Source organism: Globicephala melas, chromosome 10 (genome assembly GCF_963455315.2).
Source record: "Globicephala melas chromosome 10, mGloMel1.2, whole genome shotgun sequence".
In the NCBI taxonomy this organism is placed as follows: domain Eukaryota; kingdom Metazoa; phylum Chordata; class Mammalia; order Artiodactyla; family Delphinidae; genus Globicephala; species Globicephala melas.
This window is the reverse complement of record NC_083323.1, coordinates 57,390,305-57,412,851: the sequence shown is the minus strand read 5'-3', so window position 1 is coordinate 57,412,851 and position 22,547 is coordinate 57,390,305. Positions and strand designations below refer to the sequence as shown.

Genomic DNA, 22,547 nt, shown 5'->3' with positions numbered 1-22,547 from the left:
CACTGGGATTCCCAGCTGCCTCATGGAAACTGCTGCAGCAGTGGTGGATGGGCAAGCTAGACAGACTGTAGGTATGGGGGAAACTGCCCTTCCCACCTTGCTCGTATGGAGTTCCCTCCCCCGAGCCCCAGACCTTGGGGACTGAGCATGTGAAATCATCCTCCTTCTTGCATCATGCGTGTCCACATAGCCCCCCCACCCCCATACCCCTGCCTCAAGCTCCGTGACCAGGGCCAGATGGTGAAACCTGAGCTCCAGGGGGGAACCTCCACCCCCTGCAGGGACCTGATGGGCAGCACAGTTGGCCAATCCTGGGGCTCAGAGGGTAGGTCTGCCTGCTGACCACTAGGTGAGGGAGCCCTAGGCTGCTGGCTCTAGAGAGGCCCCAGTCAGTAGCCAGACATGAGCTGTGAGGGTCAAACTGGCAGACTACACTGAACATAGCTACCCATCGGAGCGTCCACTGTCTGCCTTCCTGAGTCCCAGGCAACAGAAGACAGGTGGCTCTACCCTTGGCCAAGGGTAGGTGTGGCACTGCTGTCTGCTGCCGCCGTGCCCTCATTGGCCTCCACGCAACCAGACTCAACAGAAGGAGCTACAGCCATCCGAGGCTCCCGACTGACCCAGGGCCATTCACCAGGAGCATGGGACTCTCTGATGTCCAGCTCCAGCTGGTGCTGCTGTGGGCACTGGTGTGGGCACAGAGGGCAGGGTCTGTGTGTCCCTCCTGTGGAGGCCCCACACTGGCACCCCAAGCAGAAAGAGCTCTGGTCCTTGAGCTAGCCAAGCAGCAGATCCTCGAAGGGCTACACCTGACCGGTCGTCCCATAATAACTCATCCTCTACCCCAGGCAGTGCTGACCAGAGCCCTCCGGAGACTGCAGCGGGGAAGTGTGGTTCCAGCGAATGGGGAGCAGGTCATCAGCTTTGCTGCCATCACAGGTGGGTGAGGGAGAGACAGGCAGAGAGCAGGCGGGGAAAGGGAGAAGGGAGGGGAGAATGACAGCGACAGCAGAAGCAGAGGGAGCGCGGCACAGGAGGAAGAGGAAGAGTTGGAGCAGGACTGGCCTCGGAGTCCCTGCTTCCTCTAAAGGTGGGAGCTAGGGGGAGCAGCTGGCAGGGCTTGCGGGAGCGTCAGGGGACAGCACATCTCCGATTGCAGTCCTCAGTCCCTTCTCCATCTTCCCGGCAGACTCCTCCACCTCCACCTGCAGCTCCACGCTCACCTTCTACCTGTCCACGCCTCGGTCCCACCACCTGTACCACGCTCGCCTCTGGCTGCACGTGCTTCCCACCCTTCCTGGCACTCTTTCCTTGAGGATTTTCCGATGGGGCCCTAGGAGGAGACGCCGAGGGTCCCACGTCCTCCTGGCTGAGCACCAACTGACGGCCCCGGGCTGGCACGCCCTGACTCTGCCCTCTAGTGGCTTGAGGCATGAGGAGTCTGGTGTCTTGAAACTCCAACTGGACTGCAGACCGCTAGAAGGCAACAGCACAGCTGCCCCCCAAACTCAGCAGCTCCTGGACACAGCGGGAGAGCAGCGGCCCTTCCTGGAGCTGAAGACCCGGCCCAAAGAGCCTGGAGCAGGCCGGGCCAGGAGGAGGACCCCCAGCTGTGAGCCTGAGACCCCCTTATGCTGTAGGCGAGACCATTATGTAGACTTCCAGGAACTGGGATGGCGGGACTGGATCCTGCAGCCTGAGGGGTACCAGCTGAATTACTGCAGTGGGCAGTGTCCCCCGCACCTGGCTGGCAGCCCAGGCATTGCTGCCTCCTTCCATTCTGCTGTCTTCAGCCTCCTCAAGGCCAACAACCCTTGGCCCTTGGGTACTTCCTGTTGTGTCCCTACTGCCCGAAGGCCTCTCTCTCTCCTCTACCTTGACCGTGATGGCAACGTGGTCAAGACAGATGTGCCAGATATGGTGGTAGAGGCCTGTGGCTGCAGCTAGCGAGAGGACCTGGGGGTTTGGAGTGAAGAGATCAAACTAGGGGTTCCTAGGCAAAGGGCATCTGTGTCTGGAGGCATCAGATTCCTGACCCATACCTTCATCCAGTGGGTCACCTGGCAATATGAATGGGTTGACCCCTCTGGGACCCAAATGGGCACTTTCTTGTCCAAACTCTGGCACATCCCAGGCTGGTTGATGTGTGGGGAGATGGGGAAAGTGTGTCCTCTAAAGGAGTCTACCCAGAAAGTATGATTTCCTACCCTAAGCCATCTGAGAAGATGGCAGAGGTGAGGGAGGGAGGGTGGGAAGGAGAAGGCAGAGGAAAATCACTTAGTCTCTCCAGAGGAAAGTCCTCAAGTGAGGGAAGGAAGAAGCAGACCAAGGGCCCACTGGGCTTGGGATTGGGGGAAACAGGCTGGCCAAGTGTAAGGGCTGTGGAAGTGCTTGAAGGGAGGCTCAAGAGGGAGCTGGGAAAGGGGCTGACGGGAGGTGTTTGGGAGAGCCCCGGAAATGGGAGTCCAGAGAGAGGAGTGCTGAGCCTGAAAAGTTCTCTGGTTTTTCTTGGGGGGGGGGGCAGGACCCATCAGGGAGGCAAATGTTTATACTTTCCTAATAAAAATGAGGAAAAAAAAATCAACAAGTGTGAGTCATAAAGAAGGGCTGGGATGATGGTCCAGAGCAATTGTTCTCAGAGTGTGGCCTGGGAACCTCCAGGAGGTCTCTGAGACCCTTTCATGTAGTCAAAACTATTTTCATAATAAAACTAAGATGTTATATGCCTTTTTAATTTTCAATATCTCCACAGCCTACGGTGGAGTTTTCCAGAGACTGTAGGACATGAGATTACATCACATTTCTGACATCTTTGTTAATGGGATGTGTGCTTGTGTATTCTTGTGTTACAAACTTTTTTTTCAGTTTTAATTTCTAATATGGTAAATTGATATAAATCACATAAACAAAAGCTCAGTAATTTTTCAGAATATAAAGGGACATTGAAGCCAAATTGTTTGAGAATTGCTGATCTAGAGTCCTGGGTGGGGAGGAGAAAGCAATGCGCTCTAAAGAGCTCCCCTGTGACTTCCCTGGTGGCGCAGTGGTTAAGAATCCACCTGCCAATGCAGGGGACACGGGTTTGATACGGTGGGGTCCGGGAAGATCCCACATGCCGCAGAGCAGCTAAGCCCGTGTGCCACAACTACTGATCCTGTGCTCTAGAGCCCGCGTGCCACAACTACTGAGCCCGTGTGCCACAACTACACATGCGCTTTTAGAGCATGTGTTCCGCAACAAGAGAAGCCACTGCAATGAGAAGCCCGCGCACTGCAACGAAGAGTAGCCCCTGCTTGCTGCAACTAGAGAAAGCCTGAGAGCAGCAATAAAGACACAACACAACCAAAAATAAATTTAAAAAAAAAAAAAAAAGAGCTCCCTGGAAGGGGCATGTGTAAGGTCTCTTCTCCAGTTACCATTGATCTTGCCTGACCCTCTGGGTATAACTGTCTGGGTCAAAGTCATGTGGGGGAGGGAGGCTAAAATAGGGCTCCTTATCTGTCCTCCCACAGTTAATACATATATTTGTCAGGCCTCAGACCTCTTCCTAGCTTCACCTTTCCCCTTGACCCTCACACTGAACAGTTAACTGACTGACTCTTCAGACCCAAGGAGGCGTGGTTCTTGGAAGCAGAGCTAGGATGTGGGAGGGCTATCTGAGGGGTGACAGAAAAAGAAGGGGCTCCTTTCCCCCACCATGCCTTCTCCCCTTTCTCATAAAGAAAGTTCAGAGAGATTAAAATAGCTGCCCCTTCCCCTGCATCCGGTAACCATGGCAACACAAGTCCAAAGGGACAGGGCACTCCCCTATCAGACACTACCACTCTGCAGTAGCAGCCTCTGCCGGTGTGCCCCTCTGTTTCTTTGGGCTTATGCAACCCCTGCATGGGCTCCCAGCTGGGCTTTGGTGGGGGGACCTAAGCCTCCTACTCCTTCACTTCCCCAGTCTCCCCTGCCTCCAGTCAGACTCGAAGAAGGTGTCATGTGCCAGAAAGACCAGCAGAGGGAGCAGACAGCCTTGAAGAGCAGAAAGAAAGAGTGCCGCGTAGAGGTGCAGAGGTGGCCCCAGTCTCCAGAACTCCGAGATGAAGGAAAGTAGGAGTTCTCCGGGAACAGTGCTTCAGTCTCAGGGCTCCTTAGCACCTTTGTGAACACAGGCCCTGCGCTGTACCCAGAGCCTCAGCCGCTGCTCCTCCCTTTTATGCTCCATGGACCCCTCACCTTCCGCCCAGGGCTCCCAACCCAACTTTATCCCAATCCTGTTTCCACCCCAAATCTGTCCCAACCCCTTCATGTTCTATCCAAAGGGTGAGGCCGGCAGAAAAACTACAGGATAGTTATGGAATGCTCAGTTAGCACCAACTAAAGTCGACGACCCTACTTCCAATATTATTTTTCTCGGGTGAGTTTTTTCGTCACCCCTCCGCCCCCCAATATATTTCTCAATTTGTTTTTTCTGGCTCTGATTCAGGGCCTCTTCGTAGGCAGCCGATCCAGGGATCCACGCCGGGATTTACTGCCCACTACCAGCAGCATGTTCAGCGCGGGGGGGGGGGTGTTAGGCAGTATAGGGTGCCTCAAGGGAGGGGGAGGATCCTGGGGGTCCTGGGGGTGCAATAAGCCCGGCACCCCCTCTCTTGCTTCCAGCTACCCCGCCTCATCCTCCGGAACGGCAAGAGGGAGGGAAATAGGAGGGAGGTGAGGGGCGAGCGGGAAGAGCGGCGGCGCGCCAGCGGCTGGAGAAAAAGTTTTTGCAAAAGGGAAAAAAAAGTTTGCGCTTCTCGCGGGTGGTCCCGGCTCGCGGCCCGGCGGGCTGGGCCGGCTGGAGGGCTGGGGGCCAGGTTGGGGGGTGGGGGTGGCCCTGAGGCTGCGCTGCTGTAGCCCTGTCCGCCCCCCCTCCCCACCGCACACCCCCCAGCCCAGACTCCAGCCCTGGACCGCGCATCCCGAGCCCTGCGCCCAGACGGAGGTGAGAAGGGGGGCAGGAGGGGGACCACCTGGGAGCGGTGGGGGAAGGGACCTGAGGGGATGCTCTACTTGCAAGGGACACTGCCCAGCCAAGGCGGGAGACCTAGGGCATAGAGGCAAAATAAGAGTGGGAGAGCCTGGGATAAGATATTAGAAAGTTTGGAGAGTTTTTTCAAATGTATCTCCCTTTCTCTGTATTTTTTTTCTTCTGACAGTCTGTGTGTCTCTGTCTCAGGCAACCGTGGATCTCTTTGTTTGTCTCCGCCTCTCCCACATGTTAGGAACATCTCACTTTAATGAGGTTGGGATGAAGAGGTTGGAAGGACGGTTAGCTGGAGGTCTGCGTGGTAGAAAGGGGACTCCAGGTGTGATTGTGAGCGCAGGGCAGGAAGACATCAGTGTTTCTGAAAGGAGGGAACAGCTACGGAGAGTCTCCTAGATAGGGTGTGTGAGGTGACAAAACCACTGGGGGGCAGCTGGGCTTAAAGCTCTGACCTGTCTTGTGACAGATGTGCTTGCTGGTGCATGTATTTGGGGGAAAAAGAATTGTCTTCTGTAGTAGGAAGGGGGCTGGTGGAGTCAGTCTCTAGTTTAGGCCCTAGGAAGACTCCCCAAGGAATTTGGACTCCTGGGTCCCAATGGCTGTGGGCAGGGTGCTAAGGAGGAGCTGAGGAGACCTTGTCTTGACCCTCTGACCTCAGGACCACCAGGGCAGCTGGGGCCAGCCACAGGGAGACCCCTACTGGGATGGGGCGGGACCACTGGCCACTGCCTGCCTGTGCATCACCGTTGGCCCCCCTCCCGAACGGGAGCTGGGGACCGAGGCCCCTCCTCTGGCTCAGACCACCCTGCCTGCCCTTGCTCCCCGCTCTGAAGCCTCTTTCAGGCCCCATGACCCCGAAACAATCCGTCCTGGGCAGCTAGCTTTGGGGACAGGATTAGGGAAAGGGGATCCTATAGACACTGGGGACTGAAGGTTTTAGGGCGCTGGAGAACTGCGGTCTTCGTAGGATAGGTCTTTACGGTCCAGTAGAGGGAGAAGGCAGCGCAGTTTCCCGGGGGGGGGGGGGAGTTGTAAGGGCCGGAATAAGGGTGGGTTTTCCTTGGGGGGCGGGGTCCAGAGACCCCCCCCATTATCTCCCAGGCATCCCCTGCCAGGCAGCACAGACCCCGCCTTTGACGTCACTAGGGGGTTCCCGGGGGTCTGGAGGGGTTAACCCTTGGGAAGCTAGCTGGGATACCCGGGAACCTAAGGTGTCCTGGCCCCTCCCCCTCCCCGACACACCTTATTTTATTTACCCTAGTCACTTTCTCTCCCTGTAGTTTCTGGATTCTTCTTTTTCACCCCACCAAGGGGTCTCCCACTCTCCAACAGTGCCCCCCCCCCCACGGGCGCCAATGCCAGCTCTCTGGATGCACTGAGGGGACGAGGGAAGAATGTGTCCCGCCTCTCAGTCCACCCTCCCTCCACTCCGCTGCAGCTCGCTCCACTGGGCTCCCGGGGCGGGCGGGGGAAGCGGAGCCGTCTGCAGCCAGAGCCTGCGGCGGCGACTTGGGTGGGCCGAGGAGGCACGGGGGCGGGGAAGGCGGGACCGGGAGAAGGGGGGCGGGGCCGACTCCTGGGAGTTGGGGAGCGGGGGTGCGAGGGGGGACTCTGGAAAATTGGGAGACACAGAGGATGATTCAGGGCTCCAGCAAGGGAACCCTGGAGCTCCCTGCCCCATCCTGCGCTCTCATCCACACCCCAGAAAAACTTAATTTTCTGAAGCTGGAAAAGTTGGCGAAATCTTCCTTTCACTAATGTGAAGGGGAGACGTGGGTGGGCTGTGGCACGCGTGGGTGAGGAGGGATGTCGCCCAATTTCCATCTCGGCCTCCCCTATGGCTGGGCAGTGGGGCAGGAAGATGTCTGAGTAGGCATGTTTGGGGGAGTCTCTTTAGTTTTGGGGGGGTCGTTTGCTAGCCCCCGCCTCCTTCCCCTGGGTGAGTCATAGAGGAAAGAGGCGGGAGAAGTGTCCCCCCATCCAGCTGCCAGCCAGCTGTGCCCCCCCCCCAAAGTAGTGCCAAGGTCGAGTTGGGAGGTCTTGGTTGCAGGATCCGGATCTCTACTGGTAAAGGAGGAGTTAGGAAGAGTACAGCCCAGGCTGCGGGGCTCGGGCTGGGTCATGGGGTCCGGGTTGCGCTCCCCATCTTACCCCCGCCCTCACCCTAAATCCCAGCATCCTGGGATCACCCACCGCGCCGGCCGGCCCGCTCCCTGTCGCTCTCCACCCTACCCCGCCCCACCCCACCCTCAGTCCTGGGAGACCGGAAAACCCGGGGTGGAGTAAAAACTGGAGTTTGAGGAGAAAAGCGGACAGCGGCACCCTCTTCTCCCTCACTACTCCTCTCCAATGGATGACTTGTGTGTGTGTGTGTCTGTGTGTCTGTGTATTCTCCCAAAGTTTTCCCTCACAGCCCCTTTCCCGTTCCCGCAAAACAGACCAAAAGAGTTAGGCGGGCGCCCAGATTCAAACCACCCCTGAATAACACCAGCTTCCATCCTTTGTACCCAACAGACCCTGGAGGCTCTCCTCAGAAACTTTATCCCCTTCCACCCAGTTTTCTGCCTTAGAAAGGAAAGGACAGATCTTCTGGGCTCCCTCCTGGCCCCGTCAGCCTCTGTGGGCTGTGGCGAGGGCTCCCTCTGCTGGACACTGGAGAGGTTGTAGACGGGCTGTCCCTAGGCAGCGAGCAACAAATGAAGAAAGGGAGAGGGGCTCAGGCTGAGCAGCCAGCCCAGTGCCTGAGGTCAGTCACTCCTCCTCCTGAGTTCCCCCATCCCACCCCCTCAAAGCTGGCCCATGGTCAGAACAAGACGAAACAGAGGGCCCATGGTATAAAACACACACACACACACACACACACACAAACACACACCACCCAGGCAAAGCTCCCACCTGGTTCCCACAAAGATCCCCAAGACTGCCTCTACCTCTATGGGACTTCTCTCCTTACCGTCCCCTGGCTGAGTGAAGCTCACTTCAACTTGATTTCCCACGGCAGATGTCTTGGAGGTGCTCTGCCCAGGGTTCGGCACCTGACTTAGTTACCTGACCTTCCATATTTCTCTCCTGCCTTTATAACTTGCAGATCTCCCTTCCCCTCCTGCAGTGTCCCCACACTCTCCTCTGAGACACCATGTTCAACTCGATGACCCCACCGCCAGTCAGTAGCTATGGCGAGCCCTGCTGTCTCCGGCCCCTCCCCAGTCAGGGGGCCCCCAGCATGGGGACAGAAGGTCAGTGCGTACACCGATCCCCGGACCTTGATGACTGGCAGATCTCTCACCCAGTCCCAGGGATCCCTCGTCTATTGCCGGCCCCATGCCAGTTTCCCATATACAAAAAGATCTGAGACCCCATGTCATTGGTGCTTGGAATATGGGATCGGGCCTTACCTGGGGTTTCGAGGTGAGACCTTATGTGTCCTCCATTCCCAACCCCCATTCCAGCTGTATCTCTTTTCTAGGACTGCCTGGTCTGCCCTTCTGCCACCAGGCCACCCTCATGTCCGGCCCCCACAGTTACGGGCCAGCCAGAGAGACCAGCAGCTGCACGGAGGGTGAGGCTTCGGGCAACATCTCTTTCCTTTCTGCCTCTTTGGGACTTGTCCTGAGGGAGAAAGTTGGAGGGCAGGGCATCTACTTTGGAAGAGGAAATGCTTGGAGATGGGATCAAGGAATCAGAGCATGATCAAGAGGTCACAGATGGGGTCAACAGGGCAGAGTCTGGTGTCATTTCTTCTGGCTGAGAGTCAGGACCCATGGGCTGCATGCATGGGGGACATGCTCCTTTACCGTATCTATCTCCCCTGTTTCCTGCCCCAGCCCCACTGTTTCCTCCTCCCCGGAGTGCAGTCAAATTGACCAAGAAGCGGGCTCTCTCCATCTCACCTCTGTCAGACGCCAGCCTGGACCTGCAGACAGTTATCCGCACCTCACCCAGCTCCCTCGTGGCCTTCATCAACTCACGCTGTGCATCTCCGGGGGGCTCCTATGGTCACCTCTCCATCGGCACCATGAGGTGCAGACAGCCTCGGGCTAAGAGGCCCCTAAAGGCCCTACCAAACCCCATTAAAAGCCTCAAGCCCTCCAAACCACCTGACCCTATTTGAATCCTTATCACTTCAAAGGCGTGGAAGCCCTGCTCAGTACTTCCCTGGGACTGCCTCAACCACTTCCCATACCGTCTTCCAGAAACCCTCCAAAGAGCTCAAGCACTCCTGAGGCTTTCTGAGATGATAGTCCTAAGTAACTGCCTCTCCTCCTCCTCCTCAGCCCATCTCTGGGATTCTCACCCCAGATGAATCACCAAAAAGGGACCTCGCCTTCCTTCGGGGTCCAGCCCTGTGGTCCCCATGAGCCCACCCAGGGTGGGATGATGCCACATCCTCAGTCCCGGGGACCCCTCTCAACTTGCCAGGTGAGAGTCCTCATATTGTCACCTGATTTCCCTCAGTTCCTGGTGGGCGGGTGGTAGACTTTTCAGAGGAAAGGTGAATGAAGAACAGAGGACGTAAAAGTTTTCAGTGCCAGAAAAATTAAGGGGTGTGGGTGCTGGGATTCGCTCCTTGGGGTTGAATCAGTCTCTTCCAAATGAGATCCCACCTTTCACCCATCCCACTCACCAGTGCAGTCTAAGGAGGAAGTCTCTTCCAAACCCAGGGGTTCCAGATGCTTGGGTGGGGGCACTCAGGGCAGGAAGACCTGGCTGGGCTCTCCCTTCTTCCTGCTCACTTCTCCCTTCACCATCCTCACCTCTGCCCTCGGGGAAGCTGAAGTCTGAGCTGGATGCGCTGCTTAGCAAGCGCCCAGAGGAGCCCTTGGAAGGTGATATGTGCAGCCCCAACTCCACGGGCACACAGGTAAGGGGGAGCGGGGAGCTTCACCTCTGCAACCTGAGCGAAACAAAAGCTGTCACCCAGGTGACACTAGGATTTTCTCTCCTACCCTAGGATCCCCTGCTGGGGATGCTGGATGGGCGGGAAGACCTGGAGAGAGAGGAGAAGCCTGAGCACGATTCTGTGTATGAGACTGACTGCCGCTGGGATGGCTGCAGTCAGGAATTCGACTCCCAGGAGCAGCTGGTGCATGTGAGCCGCAGGGGGTAACAGGAGTGCTGGCTGGAGCCTGTAGGACGTTCTGGGTGGGACATGGTGGAATCAGGCTAAGGGCAGGAGGTCAGAGGTTGGGTGCCCAGTGGGTAGGCAGAAATTCAGGAGGTGTAGCTTTGTTTTAGAAACTTGGAAGAACGGAGCTGTGGGCTATGATGTTCTTCCTGCCTCTTCTTCCCCCATGATGGGAAGCCATGGAGGGATATGGTGTGGTGGGGAGGTCCAGGGAAGGTCTGTTGTGGATCTCAGGGGCATAGGGAACCACAGAGAACCTCTGCATCTTCTCCCTCAGCACATCAACAGCGAGCACATCCACGGAGAGCGGAAGGAGTTTGTGTGCCACTGGGGGGGCTGCTCCAGGGAGCTGAGGCCCTTCAAAGCCCAGTACATGCTGGTGGTGCACATGCGCAGACACACAGGCGAGAAGCCACATAAGTGCACGGTGAGGCAACCCCTCCCCAAGCTCAGGGCTCCTTTCTAAATCGGGGCTCCCCACCAAGGCAGGGCCCAGTCTGACTTTTGCCTCCATAGGTCCCTTCCTCCATAAACAAATATTCAAAAATTGTATTTTATGACTACGTTGGTATGAAGATGAACATACTGATATTATATATTAGAACACTTTCTTGGACCTAAAAGCTAATTTTTCCCCTTGTTTTTAAAAGAAATTAAAACATTTTTGTGGGCCCCTAGAAGTACAGTGGGCCCTAGGCACCGGGTCTGGAACTCTGCCTAATGGGGAAGCCCTGCACTGAGGATACACACTCCCCGGATGACCCCTCCTAAGACAGTCTGGGCTCCCCATGCAGGAGACGTGCCCTGGTTTGACCAGGGGCTGCTCGCTGCCTCAGCTCCATGTCCCTGCAGGCCGAGTTCCTCCAGCTACTTCTGTTCCCCCAGCTCTTGCCTGCCCTTGTCCCTGAATTTTGGGAATTCTGAAGCCCCAGTGCTCTCCCATCCTGAGTTATATTCTCTGATGTATGTCCCTTTTGAGATTCAGGGTTCCACTAATCTCCATGTCCTTCTGTCTGAGAGCGATCCTTTGACCCCCATGTCCCCTAGTTTGAGGGGTGCCGGAAGTCATACTCACGCCTGGAAAATCTGAAGACACATCTGCGGTCACACACGGGTGAGAAGCCATACATGTGTGAACACGAGGGTTGCAGTAAAGCCTTCAGCAATGCCAGTGACCGAGCCAAGCACCAGAATCGGACCCACTCCAATGAGGTGAATGCCCCACTCAAGAGACCCTCCCCACTTAAAGAAGCCACCTACTGGGGAGGTTCCCCCATAAGAAATCCCTTAGCCCAGCACCCACTCCACAGAGGTGAGTTCCCCCTACCCCCGACCCATATAATTCACCTGAAGAAGGTCTTTCTGAAACCAAGAGTTTCCACTTACCACCCCTCCTCTAACCAGCCAAAGGGCTAAACTAAAATAGACACATTCTAACTAGAAGAGACCCCCTGGTCCCTTCAACCCCTGAATTTATGAGGCCTCACAGACCTGGGTTCACGCCCTCATCTTTCCCAGCCCTGGGCTGTCAGTTTTCCTCATCTTCCCCTTGATTCTTTCATCCTTGACTCCAAGGGCCCTACTCTCCTATTTCCTTGGGTGCTATGCATTCTCCCTGACCCCCCTCGTCCTCACTTACCACCACTTTTTCCCATTTCTTCTGAATTCTCCCGCTTTGATCCTTTTGCCTGCTGTCTTCACTCTCCATTCAACAGAAGCCCTATGTGTGTAAGCTCCCTGGCTGCACCAAACGTTACACAGATCCCAGCTCACTCCGGAAACATGTCAAGACAGTGCACGGTCCTGACGCCCACGTGACCAAGCGGCACCGAGGAGATGGCCCCCTGCCCCGGGCACCGGCTCTTTCCACAGTGGAGCCCAAGAGGGAGCGGGACGGAGGCCCCATCAGGGAGGAGAGCAGACTGGCTGTGCCGGAGGGTGCCATGGTGAGGCAACCCCCTGCCTCTATACCCCCACCTGCCCTGCCGACATCTTTCTAGTCCCCTCCCAACTGTGCAAATCTCTCTTCTGTGGCTGGTCCCCCAGTCTCTTATCCAAGTTTTGCTCCTTGGGCTACCTCAATTCTAGGGATTTTAGTGTAATTAACTACTTCATGGGTTCAACAAACTCATATATAGGAATTAGTATATTATTTTAGGCCTTGTGCCTGTATAATTTCACGTACTCCTCACAACAACTTCATGAGAAAGGAACTTACTCTCCCCATTTTCAGATAGGGAAACTCAGGCATAGAGAAATTGTTCAAGGTCATAGAGCCCAAATTTGAGTCAAGGTAGTCTAGGCTCTTCTCATCACCTTTGGCCCTCGTCTTTCACTTGCTCGGCCCTCTCCATACCCTTAAGCAGTCACTGGGACGCAGGCTTTAGCCACTCACCAAGTTCAGGGAACTGTGGGGAAGGGGGGTGGGTGCCACCCTTAGCCCTCATCTTCATCTTCCCCACAGAAGCCACAGCCAAGCCCTGGGGCCCAGTCGTCCTGCAGCAGTGACCACTCCCCAGCAGGCAGCGCAGCCAACACAGACAGTGGTGTGGAAATGACTGGAAATGCAGGGGGCAGCACTGAGGACCTGTCTAGCTTGGACGAGGGGCCTTGCATTGCTGGCACTGGTCTGTCTACTCTTCGCCGCCTTGAGAACCTTAGGCTGGACCAACTACACCAATTCCGACCAATAGGGCCCCGGGGCCTCAAACTGCCCAGCTTGACCCACACCGGTGAGAGATGGGTGTTGGGGGTGGTTGCTAGGCTGGGACCTGGACCTTCCCTGGGGTTGGAAGGAGGACTTCACCCTTCAGGGCTGCTATACAGCTCCTTTGTACAATTAGAAAAACGTCCTCCTTCCTCAAGACGCTTTCCTTCCATCTATCAGAAAATTGTTGTGACATACAAAGTCTACGATGCAAATGCTGTCCCCTACGATTGTGCAGTGTACAACCTGTAGGACTGTTCACAGCGACCCTGAATCCCTGGTGACCCAGAAGCAGAAAGGGCATGGGTGAAGGAGGAGACAAAACTGAGTGGTTAGAGTTAAGGAGCCTTCCTTGGGATTCCAGGACAAGGCTATCCCTTGGGGGAGGCAGGGTGAGACTCAGAGGGCTCCCTGGCCCCCCTGCCTTTTCTACCTATCACTTGCAGGCACTCCTGGGTCTCGCCGTCTGGGCCCCCCAGTATCTCTTGACCGCCGCAGCAGCAGCTCCAGCAGCGTCAGCTCAGCCTATACTGTCAGCCGCCGCTCCTCCCTGGCTTCCCCTTTCCCCCCTGGTTCCCCACCAGAGAACGGGGCATCCTCTCTGCCTGGCCTCACGCCTGCCCAGCACTACCTGCTCCGGGCAAGATATGCTTCAGCCAGGGGAGGTGGTACCCCACCCACTGCAGCACCCAGCCTGGATCGGATGGGGGGTCTTCCTGCACCTCCCTGGAGAAGCCGAGCTGAGTATCCAGGATACAGCCCCAATGTAGGGGTCACCCGGAGGGCCAGTGACCCGGCCCGGGCTGCAGACCGCCCTGCGCCAGCCAGAGTCCAGCGGTTCAAGAGCTTGGGTTGTGTCCACACACCCCCCACAGTGGCAGGAGGAGGACGGAACTTTGATCCCCAACTCCCAACCTCTGTCTACACACCACAGCCCCCCAGCATCACTGAGAATGTCACCATGGATACCAGAGGGCTACGGGAGGAGCCAGAGGTTGGGACCTCCATGATGGGCAGTGGTCTGAACCCCTATATGGACTTCCCACCTGCTGATACTCTGGGATATGGGGGACCTGAGGGGGCAGCAGCTGAGCCTTATGGAGCTAGAGGTCCAGGCTCCCTGCCTCTTGGGCCTGGTCCGCCTACCAACTACGGCCCCAACCCCTGTCCCCAGCAGGTCTCCTATCCTGAACCCACCCCAGAAACATGGGGTGAGTTCCCTTCCCACTCTGGGCTGTACCCAGGCCCCAAGCCTCCAGCTGCAGCCTACGGCCAGTGTCCTCGTCTTGAACATTATGGACAAGTGCAGGTGAAGCCGGAACAGGGGTGTCCAGTGGGTTCTGACTCCACAGGACTGGCACCCTGCCTCAATGCCCACCCCAGTGAGGGGCCTCCACGCTCACAGCCTCTATTCTCCCACTTCCCCCAGCCTCCCCCTCCCCAGTATCCCCAGTCAGGCACCTATACCCAGCCACCTCCTGATTATCTTCCTTCAGAACCCAGGCCCAGCCTGGATTTTGAGTGCCCTACTCATTCTACAGGACAGCTCAAGGCGCAGCTTGTGTGTAATTATGTTCAGTCTCAACAGGAGCTGCTGTGGGAGGGAGGGGGCAGGGGAGACCCCCCAGTCCAGGACCCTCTCTACCAGAGTCCCAAGTTTCTGGGGGGTTCCCAGGTTAGCCTGAGCCCTGCCAAGGCACAAGTGGCCACATATGGACCTGGCTTTGTACCCAACTTGCCCAATCACAAGTCAGGCTCCTATCCTACCCTTTCACCATGCCATGAAAATTTTGCAGTAGGGGCAAACAAGGCTTCCCACAGGGCAGCAGCACCACCCCGACTTCTGCCCCCACTGCCCACTTGCTATGGGCCCCTCAAGGCAGGGGGCACCAACCCCAGCTGTGGCCATCCTGAGGTGGGCAGGCTGGGAGGGGGCCCAGCCTTGTACCCTCCTCCTGAGGGGCAGGTGTGTAACCCTCTGGACTCTCTTGATCTCGACAACACTCAGCTGGACTTTGTGGCTATTCTGGATGAGCCCCAGGGGCTGAGTCCTCCCCCCTCCCACGATCAGAGGGACAGCTCTGAACATACCCCACCTCCTTCTGGGACCCCCAACATGGCTGTGGGCAACATGAGTGTCTTACTGGGATCCCTGCCTGGGGAGACACAGTTCCTCAACTCTAGTGCTTAAGGAGTGGGGAAGCACAGATCCACATTTCCTAAGGGGTTTCCATCCCCACAAAGGAGTCAGGAGGAGGAGCCATAGCCCCCTGGAATACCCCAGGGATGGGAGGTATGGGCTGGGGCTGTACACAGTCTAACTATATTTGGGGAGGAATTTGATAATGACACTGTTTCCTGATAATAAAGGAACTGCATCAGAAAGAGCCCTGCTTTATATGTTATCTTGGGGGAGGGGTAATGACAGGGAACTAGAGAAGCAGGGTTTAATCCATCTACTTCCCTCTTTAGAGAAGCTTCCTCACCCTTTCCCAACCCCTCAGGTCCAACTCACAAAGATGGAGACAGTCATCTGGTAGACACAGGATTTAAAGGGATATCCTCAAAGCAGAACAACCCCCACCAAAGGCTATCCAACAGAAATCACCGGAGACACATTTTCTCTTCTACCTTGCCCCAGTCAGCGGAAGAGGCTGGTGTAGTCGGTGAGCATCAGCTGGACGAGCTGCCCAGGGTAGAGGGCATGGGCCGCTGGGTCAGATGTCTCCTGCTCCGGTCGAAATAGGGTTGGTCCAAACACAATTCCCAGGTTGTGGGAGGTCATGCGGTTCTTGTCTGAGTGTGCTATCACCCTGTGGGCAAAGGCCAAGAGACAGGGCCATAGGGCAGCAGCCTTGCCACTGCAAACAAATCTAACCCTTCAGAGGTTTGAGGAAGAGTTCACTTTGGGATCCCTCCATGCCGCGGCTGAAGAAAATCAAGGAGAGAGCCTCCAGGGGGACGGAGATGAAACCAATGGAGAAGCCTTCAGGATACAACTTGAAGATACAACCTAGGATACACCCACCTCTTCCCAACTTCAGAGACTGCCCCTAGAGTCCTCTCTGCTCACAATTTGGGAGGCTTTAATTCAAATGGCTATGCTCTCTCAGAGGTCACTGCCCAGGTCCAACTCCACCAAATAAGTCATCCCTACTGTCCCAGTGAAAGACAAAGAAGCAGAGGGAAGGGAGAGGGTGAGATTTTCCTTACTTCTCTCGCAGCATCCCTGGGCTTGTCTTGGTCCCCAGTTCCCCATTTGAGGCTGACTGAGCAAAAAGGCTTTGACTCTGGTAATATGTGCTCTGCACAGCGGTTGCTTATTTCCTCCATCACCCACTAAACTTAGGTGTTTCCCTACCTTCACCCCATCTGAACACAGAGTCCCAGCTGCAGGCCCCATCCCACCCTCTCCCAACATGAACAAAGATGTTCAGTCTTCCTGACCTGCATAAATGCTCCAGGAGGTACTGTAGAGTGTCATGGTTGGGCTTCGGCATTGAGCTTATTAATTCTTGTATTTGAGAGAGGCGCTGTTCTGATTCAGAGAGTGCTAGAGAGAGAGTGATGGGAAGGGCATGGGAGTGAGGTTAGGGAAGGTGCTAGGGCAGGGTGGGTAAACTCACTACTCTTTCCCATGCTCGGTGAAGACATCATTAATCTATCACAGCTTTCTTTTTTGCTGAGCCCAACTGCAACCTTAGAATTCTTTTAAACTCAGCCCTCTAAACACTCAGCAAAACAACAACTGGAGTTGGCACATTAGTTGAAAGTTATTTTCCATCTCTGTGCTCAGGATGGGACAGAAGAGTATAAGGGAACCTCTACTCTATTCTTTATCACTCATGCTCCCCCCACTTCCCCTCCACCCCATATCAAGGGTATTGCCCAAGGCTCCCATCCTTTACCAAGGGCAGCACGAAAATGGGGCAGCAGCAGTGGGGGCACCAGAGGCTGGGGTAGCTCCCTGAGAAAAAGCTTCAGGGCTCCAGTGATCACATGAATGTCATCCCACTCAGCACTGTCCAAATCTAATCGGCCTTCTGGAAGGAGAAGGAGGTACAGAGGGGCTCAGAAATGGCCAGAGGGACCCAGAAACTGAGAGATCAGGAGTTTGGGAAAAGATTCAGTTAAGGCAGACCACAGGAATGCCTAAGGGGTCCACAGTGGGGCAAGACGGCAGAAATCAGGATGGGGACAACCCCCCAGAAGCAGGACACGGGGGAATCCACGGGGAGCAGGGATGATGTGGGTGACTTTTAAGGGTCTGAAGGGCCCTCCATGTAAGTACCTTGTCCTGGCTGTTCTGGGAACATGTATCTCCCATCGGAGGTGATTGCCCGCTCTGCAACATGTATAAGAAGAGATCAAGCACTAAGACATGTAGCTCAAGACAGAAGACGTCCCTTTTCTGCCAGCTCCCTCACTCAGAACCACCTGTGATTCTGATACATGAAGTTCTTAGTACCACACCTGCCCAGAGCCACCTCACCTCTGTCCACCAAGAAGCGAAGTTTCTGGACCACTGCCAAGTTCCCGCTCACCCGGTAAATGCCATCCACATTTAGACCTAGGAGATAAGGCAGGGAGCAGATAAGGATTCTTGCTCTAAAGTGTGTGCTGGTGAGGGATCTGAGGGTAGAGTGAAAAAAGGGCAGAAGGAAGACTAGGATGGGGGAGGTGGGGAGTTCTGGGCCTTGGCCTGTTAGAAGGGGAGATTCTGGGGTCTCTGGGAAAGTGACCTCTCTTATCCACAGCAGCAACGCAGAGCCGCACAAAGCTGGGCACAGTGTCCCCTTCCCGCTGGCACAGTGATTCCAACTGGCAGCCGAACACCTGGTCTGGGGAGGCACAGAGTGAGGTGGGAAGCCAGTGACAGCGTCACCCACGAAAGCTCTTTCTAGCACGGGTCTTCACCCCAAAGTTGGGCTGGCTCTCCTGCCTGCCTGTTCCAGGTCTGGGCAAGGAAGTATACCCCCTCCCCCCAAAAATCAGCTGCAGGGGCGAAAAGCAGTGGTCTCAGAAGTCTGCTGATCTAGTTCTGGGAAGCTCTACTCTGAGCCTCGCTGAAGTTTTCTCATCCATGAAACGGGCTGATGCCGAGATCCGGAATGTAAATAAAAGTGCTTGCAAAAACACTAAAGCAAAAAAAAAAAAAAAAACACTAAAGCAGGCACTAAGAAGGGCCTTAGGTGGCCCAGCCCATCTCACCTCGGAGCAGACCCCGCTCCTGCAGGGTTTGCAAGGGCGGTCTCTTTGCGATAAGCCGCTTTAGTTTGTTTCGTACCCGGTTCTGCTCAGCTCCTTCCGGACACCGACCTGCGGAAGCAAGTGGAATCTGAGCATGAGAGCAGCCGCCACTGTGGCTCCGAGGAGCAGGGAAAAGCCCCCAGACCCCGCCCACCAGGCCTGCCCCTTAACTGGAGCTCCGACGGCTGCTGATCCGCAGCAGTGGCTTGGACACCGGCTCGGACTCCACTTCTTCGTCCTCCCCCGCGCTCAGTTCACCCAGCTCCGCAGGTCCCGAACCGGACAGACGCAGCTCCAGGGGGTTCTCTCGATCCTATATCAGCACAGCAAGATGGGCCGAATCAGAGGTTGGAAGAGAGCTAGGAGAGAAATCTGCACCCCCCTTGCCAGCTGCTGGGGTCCCACACATCCCAGGCCCACCCCAGGGCTCTACCTGCCACCTTGTCCCTCACCACCCCACATCCTACAGTTCCTTCTCCACTCCTTCTGCCCGCCCAAGCCTCTCCCGGGTCACTGTCCTGCCACCTCCCACCCATCTCACCAGGCGCTCGATGACCGCCCGCAGTGCACAGTGCCAAGCGCGTAGCTCGGCCTCGTGGTCTGACTGCAGCAGGAACTCGTGGCCAGGGACCGTGCGGATCTGAGGGGCCCGCGGGGAAAAGGCTTGAGTCAGCGGGAAGGAGCATAAAGAGCAGGGAGGCCCAGCGGGAGACCCGTGAGGGAAACTGGGGGCGCACCCTCGGGCCGGGCGGGGCTTCGGGGATGAGCGGGAGAGCGCTCACGTGTAGGACGTTGCGGCGGCTGGACAGCTGGCGGCCATGGGCCAGGGCGGCCCCGCGCAGGTCGACGCTGCTTTCGGGTCGGCTACCCGCCGGTCCCTGGCGATCCGGGGAGAAACTGAAGCCACGGCGCTGTTCCCCTCACGGCCTCCCTCTCACCCGGTGGACTGCGAGGACACGGGAGGCTGCGCTCCTTCCTCTCGACGTGCCCTCCCCCTCCCCCCCCCCACCCCGGTAGGCCTGAGGCCTGTAGAAGTTGTGCCGGAACCCCTCGTGCCCCCCCGCTGCTCCCCTCCCTCACACTCACCCAGACGGTGCAGGGGGCGGTCGGCGGTGGCTCTCGGTAGAACACCAGGCTGTTACCCGCTAGTACTACCCAAGATGGGCCCCAGTTCTTCCTGCAGGGGCGGCGGGGGCAGTGATAATAGTGCAGAGGTCATTTACATTCGCGTCCGCGAGGGCCCAACACTTGGCGCTACCCGCGGAATCCGACAGTCCCCGCCCCTGCTGTGTTCCCAGTTCTCACCGGAGCTTGCGGCCGCCCTGGGCGATCTTCGTCATGTTGAGCATGCCCGACCTTTCCACCTCCTGGCAAGAGGAAGGAAAGGTATCAATAAGCCACCCAGAGCCCCCCACAGTCACCATGGCTTTCCCCAGGGGATCTCCCAGGAGTGAGGTCCTTTAAAGTTGAGCGGGCGGTGCTCGGTAAGAGAGGATACCCAGAGAACGCTCAGAAAGAGGAAGACCTTTCTGAAGGGGCAAGAACTGGGGGCTGGGCAGGGAGGATCTTCACGTTCACAAGGAAACGGGAGACTTACATGGGGGTCGTCCAGGACCTGCGGCAGTGGCCGAGGGGACTGCAGAGCCGAAGGCTGGTCTGAGGGGTCGAGCTGGGAGGCGAGTCTGCAGAGGGAGGGTGAACCCTGGGGGAGGGGATTGGAGAAACAGGTGGAGGAAACTTTAACTTCGGAGTCCCTGGCTGTAGGGGGAAGAGGGGTGCGGATGTGGGGGTGTGAGTCAGGGGGTGTGGTGGGGTGCTGAAGAAGAATGTCTTGCATAAAAGAGAAAGTCTAAAAGGATGGCTTTTCCTGCATGTGATGGGGGGGCGGGAATCTCACCTGGGAGTCGAAAAGTCCTGGCGTCCCTGTGCCAGATTCTGAGTCCTTTGCCTGAGGTTGCAAGACACCGTTGTCCTTATTCATGGTCTGTGGCCCCTCCATGGAGCCAGGGTTCTGGGGAGAGGGAAAGGCAAAACTCCATCCAGATGCCACCTCAATCGGCTCTCGACACCCTTCTTAACAATTTTTTGATTTGTCTGATCTTCTGAGAGTCCCAGTGAGAAAACATACTACTTTGGGGATCAGTAGGGGAAAGAAGGAGATTGAAGGGACAAGGGACAAGCAGGAGGGAAGGTCTCACCATCTCTCGGGTGCGAGTGTGGCGTGGAGGCTTCCAGGATTTGCAGCCAGTCAGCGAATTTATGTAGAAGCAGCGTCCAAAGTTGGGGTCCAAGTGCTGCTCCCAGGCGTCCAGCCTCTGCAGCGGGGGACATGCAGGGCTTGTGGGTGGGGACCGGGGACAGCGGCGAAGGTCCACCAGGTTGCAGTACACAGGGGGCTCTGACATGAAGGTCTGGGGTCTTGCCTGCAAGGAAAGGGGGAAGAAAGAGGTAGTTATTCTACCTGAGCCCCTCCCCGATCTTCTCTCTCCTAACCATCTCCTCCTCTCTCCCCCACCATTTTCTCACCACCACCTCCTGGCTGGGGTGACCCAGGTACTGAGGAAGAAACCCTAGTCTCCTGCAGCTGTTTTTTTTTCTGTTTTTTTTTTTTTTTGACTCCCTCCCTCACAGTCTTTGCTTTTCTCCTCACTTCCTGTTGCCAACTTCCCTCCTCCCCCACCCCACCCCCACCAGAGGACCTCAGGAAAGGGGAACAGGCTTTCCGTGTGTATGGAGGGAGGGGTCAAGAGGAGCGTCCCACCCTCACATCCTCCAGAGTAAAAGGAGACAGAGAGGGGTCAGAGGCCCCTGCTAGCGGAGTGTGAGAGAGGAGGGGCCATTTTTCACCCACTAGTAAGTAAGAGAGAGGGGAGGGGCTGAATCTTCAGGAAGATCAAGGGAGTTCCATCTCTAGAGGAAACTTGCTGGTGACCTGAGCTAGCAAGACAGGACGCAGCAAAAAACCCTGCCCTGGGCCAGGAGTCAAGAGGCTGAGAGACAAAAGCAAAGCTAAGCTGGCCTTTCAGTCCCTCTATCATTTTGCAGGTTCCACGTACCCTCAGGATCTTTGCTACTTGCTGTCCCTCAGCTAGAATTCCTTCTCATCTCCTCATTTGTTTCAGGGCTGTCTCTCCTCATGCAGATTCAACTAAATGTCATTTCCTCAGAGATGCATTTCCTAGACCACTACATTCATCCTCCACCACATTTAGCTTCTTGGTAGTGCTTTTTAGTACCAAGGGCTATCTTATTTATGTGTTCATTATCCCCATGGGAATCCCTTGACGGCAGAGATTCTGTCTGTCCTGTTTGCTAATGTGCCTAGAACTAAGCCCAGCAGTAAATGTCTGTTGACTGACTGCTCAGAAGAAGCACTATGACTCACCATGTTCGCATCGGCGTCTGTCAGCAAGTCTTCCTGGGAAAGGGATCTTCTACTTGGTCCTTCCTGGAAGGGCTTCAGGAGGCTTGGCCTCAAGTTGCTAACACTGATACTTCTACACATTTTAGGGGGAAGAGGAGGAGGCTGCTCAGATGTAGCCTGGGCTCTGCCTGGGGTTTCCTGACACAGGTGCATCTCCTCCAGGGAGCCAGGAAGTAACTTTGGCCCTGGAAACAGAAAAATGGGAAGAGTTGGGGGCAGGGTCCCCCCATGGGTCTTGGCTGGGTCCCTGATCTTGGGGGCTCACAGGGAAGACAAGAGCAGGTAGAAAATTACATGAGATGTAGAAGGCTTGAGACTAGGAAGGAGAGGCGATAGGGACACCATGGTGGGGATGAGGGGTAGGAGTAGAGGATTAGCAAAAGCTTCGGGGAAGGGGATCTTTCCAATAATTCCCAGAAGCCAGGGAGGTAGGAAGGTGACGGGGGAGGACTTACTCACCAGGAGTCCAGAGGGATTGGCTGGGGGTGATGGTTGTTGGGCTCTGGGAAGGGCTGAATTCCTCTGTCATGGAGGCAGCTGGGATGAAGATGGGGCGAGAGGTGGAGGGTGTTCCCAGGCGCCTTACCAACCACCAGTCTGAGTTGGTCTTTTGAAGCAGTAGGAACCTGTCCCCTTCAGCCAGAGACACCTGCCGGCCATCTGCCCCAGTGTAAGTGAAGGCGTACAGGGCACAGAGCTGGGATCCCTGAGAAGGGCTCCGGGTCCCCAGCCCTAGGTTTCCCCGGGTACTTGGCCACCACCCGCTCGATAGCATTGTCGTCGGTACTGTCACCTATGGGAAAAAGGGGTGAGGGAGGTCCAGAAAAGGATAGGAGTGGCTACTTGCAGGCAGAGAGACATGGTTCTAAGAGCAGTGTGGGGTAGAGAGGAAGAATAGAAAGCCTGGGGTAAGAGGAGAGGGTAAGGCAGAGGGCCTGAGTGGGGGTCAGTAAGAGGTTTTGGGGGCTGAGAAGTCCTGGCTGATGTGACTAATGAGGAAGTATGCAAGTAAGGTGAGAGAGGATGT

The 22,547-nt window shown here is 56.2% G+C and overlaps 3 protein-coding genes across 11 annotated transcripts in view; 2 read left to right on the top strand and 1 right to left on the bottom strand.

The window, feature by feature from the left end:
• The first annotated feature begins 644 nt into the window (after positions 1-644).
• Positions 645-2,183, top strand: INHBE (inhibin subunit beta E). Its single transcript, XM_030866938.2, has 2 exons — positions 645-942; positions 1,193-2,183. Exons 1-2 carry the CDS (start codon positions 645-647, stop codon positions 1,948-1,950), a joined length of 1,056 nt encoding a protein of 351 aa, XP_030722798.1. The 3' UTR covers positions 1,951-2,183.
• Positions 2,184-4,620: 2,437 nt separating this feature from the next.
• GLI1 (GLI family zinc finger 1) lies at positions 4,621-15,201 on the top strand. Of its 7 annotated transcripts, XM_060306761.1 has the most exons (13): positions 4,621-4,972; positions 7,572-7,760; positions 8,124-8,250; positions 8,481-8,573; positions 8,839-9,034; positions 9,289-9,433; positions 9,786-9,875; positions 9,966-10,103; positions 10,417-10,566; positions 11,187-11,351; positions 11,855-12,085; positions 12,604-12,871; positions 13,293-15,201. In XM_060306761.1, exons 3-13 carry the CDS (start codon positions 8,151-8,153, stop codon positions 15,035-15,037), a joined length of 3,321 nt encoding a protein of 1,106 aa, XP_060162744.1. In that variant the 5' UTR covers positions 4,621-4,972; positions 7,572-7,760; positions 8,124-8,150; the 3' UTR covers positions 15,038-15,201. The 7 variants fall into 7 exon arrangements, with proteins under 7 accessions (XP_060162744.1, XP_060162746.1, XP_030722392.1 ...); XM_060306763.1 differs by lacking the exon at positions 7,572-7,760; XM_030866532.2 differs by lacking the exon at positions 7,572-7,760 and having other exon boundaries at positions 8,103-8,250.
• Positions 15,202-15,384: 183 nt separating this feature from the next.
• The window catches only part of ARHGAP9 (Rho GTPase activating protein 9), an 11,899-nt gene continuing 4,736 nt past the window's right edge, over positions 15,385-22,547 (bottom strand). The window contains exons 3-19 of one of the 3 annotated variants that reach the window (XM_070046517.1): positions 21,980-22,313; positions 21,482-21,705; positions 20,295-20,519; positions 19,994-20,107; positions 19,694-19,798; positions 19,402-19,463; positions 19,183-19,273; positions 18,834-18,974; positions 18,638-18,736; positions 18,268-18,409; positions 18,058-18,165; positions 17,589-17,687; positions 17,339-17,416; positions 17,138-17,191; positions 16,755-16,889; positions 16,294-16,399; positions 15,385-15,659 (exon numbers count right to left, since the gene is read on the bottom strand). In XM_070046517.1, the coding sequence (XP_069902618.1) occupies positions 15,488-15,659; positions 16,294-16,399; positions 16,755-16,889; positions 17,138-17,191; positions 17,339-17,416; positions 17,589-17,687; positions 18,058-18,165; positions 18,268-18,409; positions 18,638-18,736; positions 18,834-18,974; positions 19,183-19,273; positions 19,402-19,463; positions 19,694-19,798; positions 19,994-20,107; positions 20,295-20,519; positions 21,482-21,705; positions 21,980-22,313 (2,289 nt within the window). In that variant the 3' untranslated portion in view covers positions 15,385-15,487. Of the gene's footprint in view, positions 15,660-16,293; positions 16,400-16,754; positions 16,890-17,137; positions 17,192-17,338; positions 17,417-17,588; positions 17,688-18,057; positions 18,166-18,267; positions 18,410-18,637; positions 18,737-18,833; positions 18,975-19,182; positions 19,274-19,401; positions 19,464-19,693; positions 19,799-19,993; positions 20,108-20,294; positions 20,520-20,622; positions 20,690-21,481; positions 21,706-21,979; positions 22,314-22,547 lie in introns of those variants that run through there. The other 2 variants (XM_030866528.3, XM_070046518.1) reach the window with 2 other exon arrangements.

Coding starts and splice junctions, on each gene's coding strand:
- GLI1 (XM_060306763.1), top strand. CDS start 8,151: ATGTTCAACTCGATGACCCCACCGCCAGTCAGTAGCTATGGCGAGCCC. Junction 9,434..9,785: donor GACCCCTCTCAACTTGCCAG/GTGAGAGTCCTC, acceptor CCCTCGGGGAAG/CTGAAGTCTGAGCTGGATGC. Junction 10,567..11,186: donor AGAAGCCACATAAGTGCACG/GTGAGGCAACCC, acceptor CATGTCCCCTAG/TTTGAGGGGTGCCGGAAGTC.
- INHBE (XM_030866938.2), top strand. CDS start 645: ATGGGACTCTCTGATGTCCAGCTCCAGCTGGTGCTGCTGTGGGCACTG. Junction 943..1,192: donor CAGCTTTGCTGCCATCACAG/GTGGGTGAGGGA, acceptor TCTTCCCGGCAG/ACTCCTCCACCTCCACCTGC.